Below are 3,477 nucleotides of genomic sequence, written 5' to 3'. Positions count from 1 at the left end.
AAATGTCACAGTTCTGGCAAATTTCCTCTTTGAATATGGCGTTTCCGGTCATTAATAGCCCAGACTAGAGCAGAGTAGTAGGACATTGCCTTCCATTCCTATTATCATTATTTCTGACGTCAGCAGTCTTGTCTTTGTCTTTTAAGTCAAAAGCCAACCTATCAAGAACCTAGGGTACACTTTTTCAACTCAACAAATTAACCGCCTTTACCACCTCAATTGCGCCACAATAAGTACATGTTTTGTTAAATTTAAGGATAGTAGATTTTCATACTAGGGAACGGAACTACTCTTCATCCTTGATATTTTTCCATGTATTTCTAACTCTATTCGTATCCAGTATCTTCTGAAAAAGGAAGTGACACCGAGTAATTTCATGTCAAGTTTGGATTTAAAACTCGCCAATTTTTCCACATTTTTGAGTTTAACTCGATTAAAATATTGACTCCGGTCGCTTAAAAACACACAGGTTTCTTATATTGCAATAATGCGTGATTTATTTCATTCCAGAGTTATCGTGAAGCTGATTTATCAAGTTAATTTTCTACAAGAAGGCAGAGCCAGAAAACTAGAAAACGTGACATCAGTATTGTTTTCAACTTGAGAGAAGACTTATTCTATGTAACAAATGTACCAATTAACAATGGTTTAGAGCTGTGTAGGGATTACTTCTTGTGTATTTCTAACAAAACAAAAACCTCGTTAAATTGGAAATAAATCATTATTAAGGATTATTAATTAAAAGCTGGCTTTTAAGAAAGACATTAACGTAAAGTTTTCATAAACCTATAAAACGCGCAGAAAAGAACTCGAAGGCATTCGTTCTAGTGTTCACATGACGATCATACAGTCGGTGGGTTTGTGGAGAGTATTGATATATAAACGGTGTACAGGCACTGTGAAGAAGTTTATAGTATTAATATAAAAGCAACAGTGTAGAAACCAATATCCAATACAAAACGGTGGCAGTTCTTACTTGATGTATGTAATATTACGAAACTTATACAGATTGCAGAAAATGTGCTAACAAATAATCGATGTGAACGCTAACAAGTGATGTATAAAAGTAATATTGAAAGTGATAATTATGTGAACGTTACAAAATTCTCGGTGGTACACTGTAGTTATTTTATGATGGCCGAGAACCAGACTGATATCAGATGTAATGATAGTTTACTAAATGTGACGCCATGTAATACATTCCCGTCCCTGCCTCGGGAATTAACTTTTAACGATGACAGTCTAGTGTCAGTGATAACGTGCTCCTGTTTATTTATCATCGCAGCGTGTGGGAATTTAACTGTTTTCATCACACTATTTCGCAACAGGAACATAAAATCTCGGGTGAACCTCTTCATAATGCACCTGTCGATTGCGGATTTAATTGTAACGTTTGTGATGCTACCTCTTGAAGCAGCCTGGCACCTTACAGTAGCCTGGAAGGGAGGGGACATGGCCTGTAGAGCTATGATGTTTTTCCGTGCCTTTGGATTCTATTTATCGTCATTCATTTTAGTGACTATCAGTCTTGACAGATATTTCGCCATCATGCATCCGCTAAGTTTAAACGATGCTGATAGACGTGGACGGATTATGTTATCATTAGCTTGGATATGTAGTATAGTTGCCAGCATTCCTCAGGTAAGCTTTAGCATTTTCATTATCCCCCTCCCCTCGCCTCCCAAATAAATGCAATCTTGCTTTTGGGGATTTTTCTTTTAAAAGTACATGCCAAGTAAACTGCAATAAATCTTTTCCCAAGACTTTATTCCGAAAATCCATTAGACATGTTCTTTAGATCATTTCATTAGGGATTTTTTTCCACAGCTTTTCAGCTCATCTATTAGACTTCTTTTTTCATTTTATCATCATGTTCTAGCTTCATGACATCTGATTATTTTGTTATCAATTTGCTATTGCTGGTATAAATTTGTGTCGATAAATTTCTGTTTGACATGTTCATGACAACGATGTTCTAGAATGAATATATTCCCACGATACCCTCGTCAGAGCGACTATGTTCCAGCCATAGCAACAATGTTCCTGTCATAGCAACAGTGTTCCTGTCATAGCAACAATGTTCCAGTCATAGCAGCAATGTTCTGTCATAGCAACAATGTTCCTGTCATAGCAACAATGTTCCAGTCATAGCAACAATGTTCCTGTCATAGCAACAATGTTCCTGTCATAGCCACAATGTTCCAGTCATAGCAACAATGTTCAAGTCATAGCAACAATGTTCCTGTCATAGAAACAATGTTCCTGTCATAGCAACAATGTTCCTGTCATAGCCACAATGTTCAAGTCATGGCAACAATGTTCCTGTCATAGAAACAATGTTCCTGTCATAGCAACAATGTTCCAGTCATAGCAACAATGTTCCTGTCATGGCAACAATGTTCCTGTCATGGCAACAATGTTCCAGTCATAGCAACAATGTTCCTGTCATAGCAACAATGTTCCTGTCATAGCCACAATGTTCCTGTCATAGCCACGATGTTCCAGTCATAGCAACAATGTTCCTGTCATAGCAACAATGTTCCTGTCATAGCAACAATGTTCCTGTCATAGCCACGATGTTCTAGTCATAGCAACAATGTTCCTGTTATAGCAACAATGTTCCTGTCATAGCAACAATGTTCCAGTCATAGCAACAATGTTCCTGTTATAGCAACAATGTTCCTGTCATAGCAACAATGTTCCTGTTATAGCAACAATGTTCCTGTCATAGCCACTATATTCTAGTTGTTGTTCTTGTTGTGGTAACAAAGTTCTAGCCATGACAAGGATGATTTGGTCATAACAAGACAAAGTGGTATTTAATGATATCCCGAGGCATAGTTTAAAAGTAGAGCAGAATGTTTTCTTCTTAAACTACTAAAAGCATCCAGTCTTCATTATTGTCACGTATATCTCGGCGAGAAATCAGGCGAAACATAATGACACAGAAGTAGGCTGTGATCAACATTTTTCCCGCAAACAACAAACATTATATTATGTTTTGAGCAATTTTTGTGATAATTTTATCACGGTTTTCACATGTGTTCACGATTTTGTCAATTCTTTTATTGATCTAGTTAAAACAGTTCCATCAAATTAAGCAATACAAGAAATATTATGTTATATCTTGTCCAGTGCTTCCCAACCTTTTTTAGCCTTCACATCCCTGGAGCAATCACCTTGACCTTTCACACCACAAAAAATTTGTTTCATCCACATTTCCAGCATTCGATGATGAAAGGCGCTTTCTCAGTTAAAAATAAATTCTTCTCCTACACCAGTTGGCCACACCCCTGACACACTAGTCCCACACTCCTAGGGGGTGAAAACACCCCAGGTTGGTAACCGGGGATCTAGTCTGAACAAATATGAACTCAAATTTTCTTGCGACTCAAGCATCTCGAATTACATTATTAAAGGAATTGTAAAGATGTTTTCTAAACCTTTTGTGTGTATCGGGGACATTTATAGCTTCAA

General features: G+C 37.1%; 1 protein-coding gene across 1 annotated transcript in view; it reads left to right on the top strand.

Moving 5' to 3' along the window:
* Positions 1–1,134: 1,134 nt before the first annotated feature.
* LOTGIDRAFT_140886 (hypothetical protein) overlaps positions 1,135–3,477 on the top strand; it is a gene marked incomplete at both ends in the record, with an annotated part of 43,177 nt that continues 40,834 nt past the window's right edge. Inside the window, one exon of the mRNA XM_009050709.1 lies at positions 1,135–1,641. Coding sequence (XP_009048957.1) covers positions 1,135–1,641 — 507 coding nt within the window. The remainder of the gene's footprint in view (positions 1,642–3,477) is intronic.

Source organism: Lottia gigantea (genome assembly GCF_000327385.1).
Source record: "Lottia gigantea unplaced genomic scaffold LOTGIsca_153, whole genome shotgun sequence".
NCBI classification, from domain to species: domain Eukaryota; kingdom Metazoa; phylum Mollusca; class Gastropoda; family Lottiidae; genus Lottia; species Lottia gigantea.
This window is presented reverse-complemented; position numbering and strand designations above follow the sequence as displayed.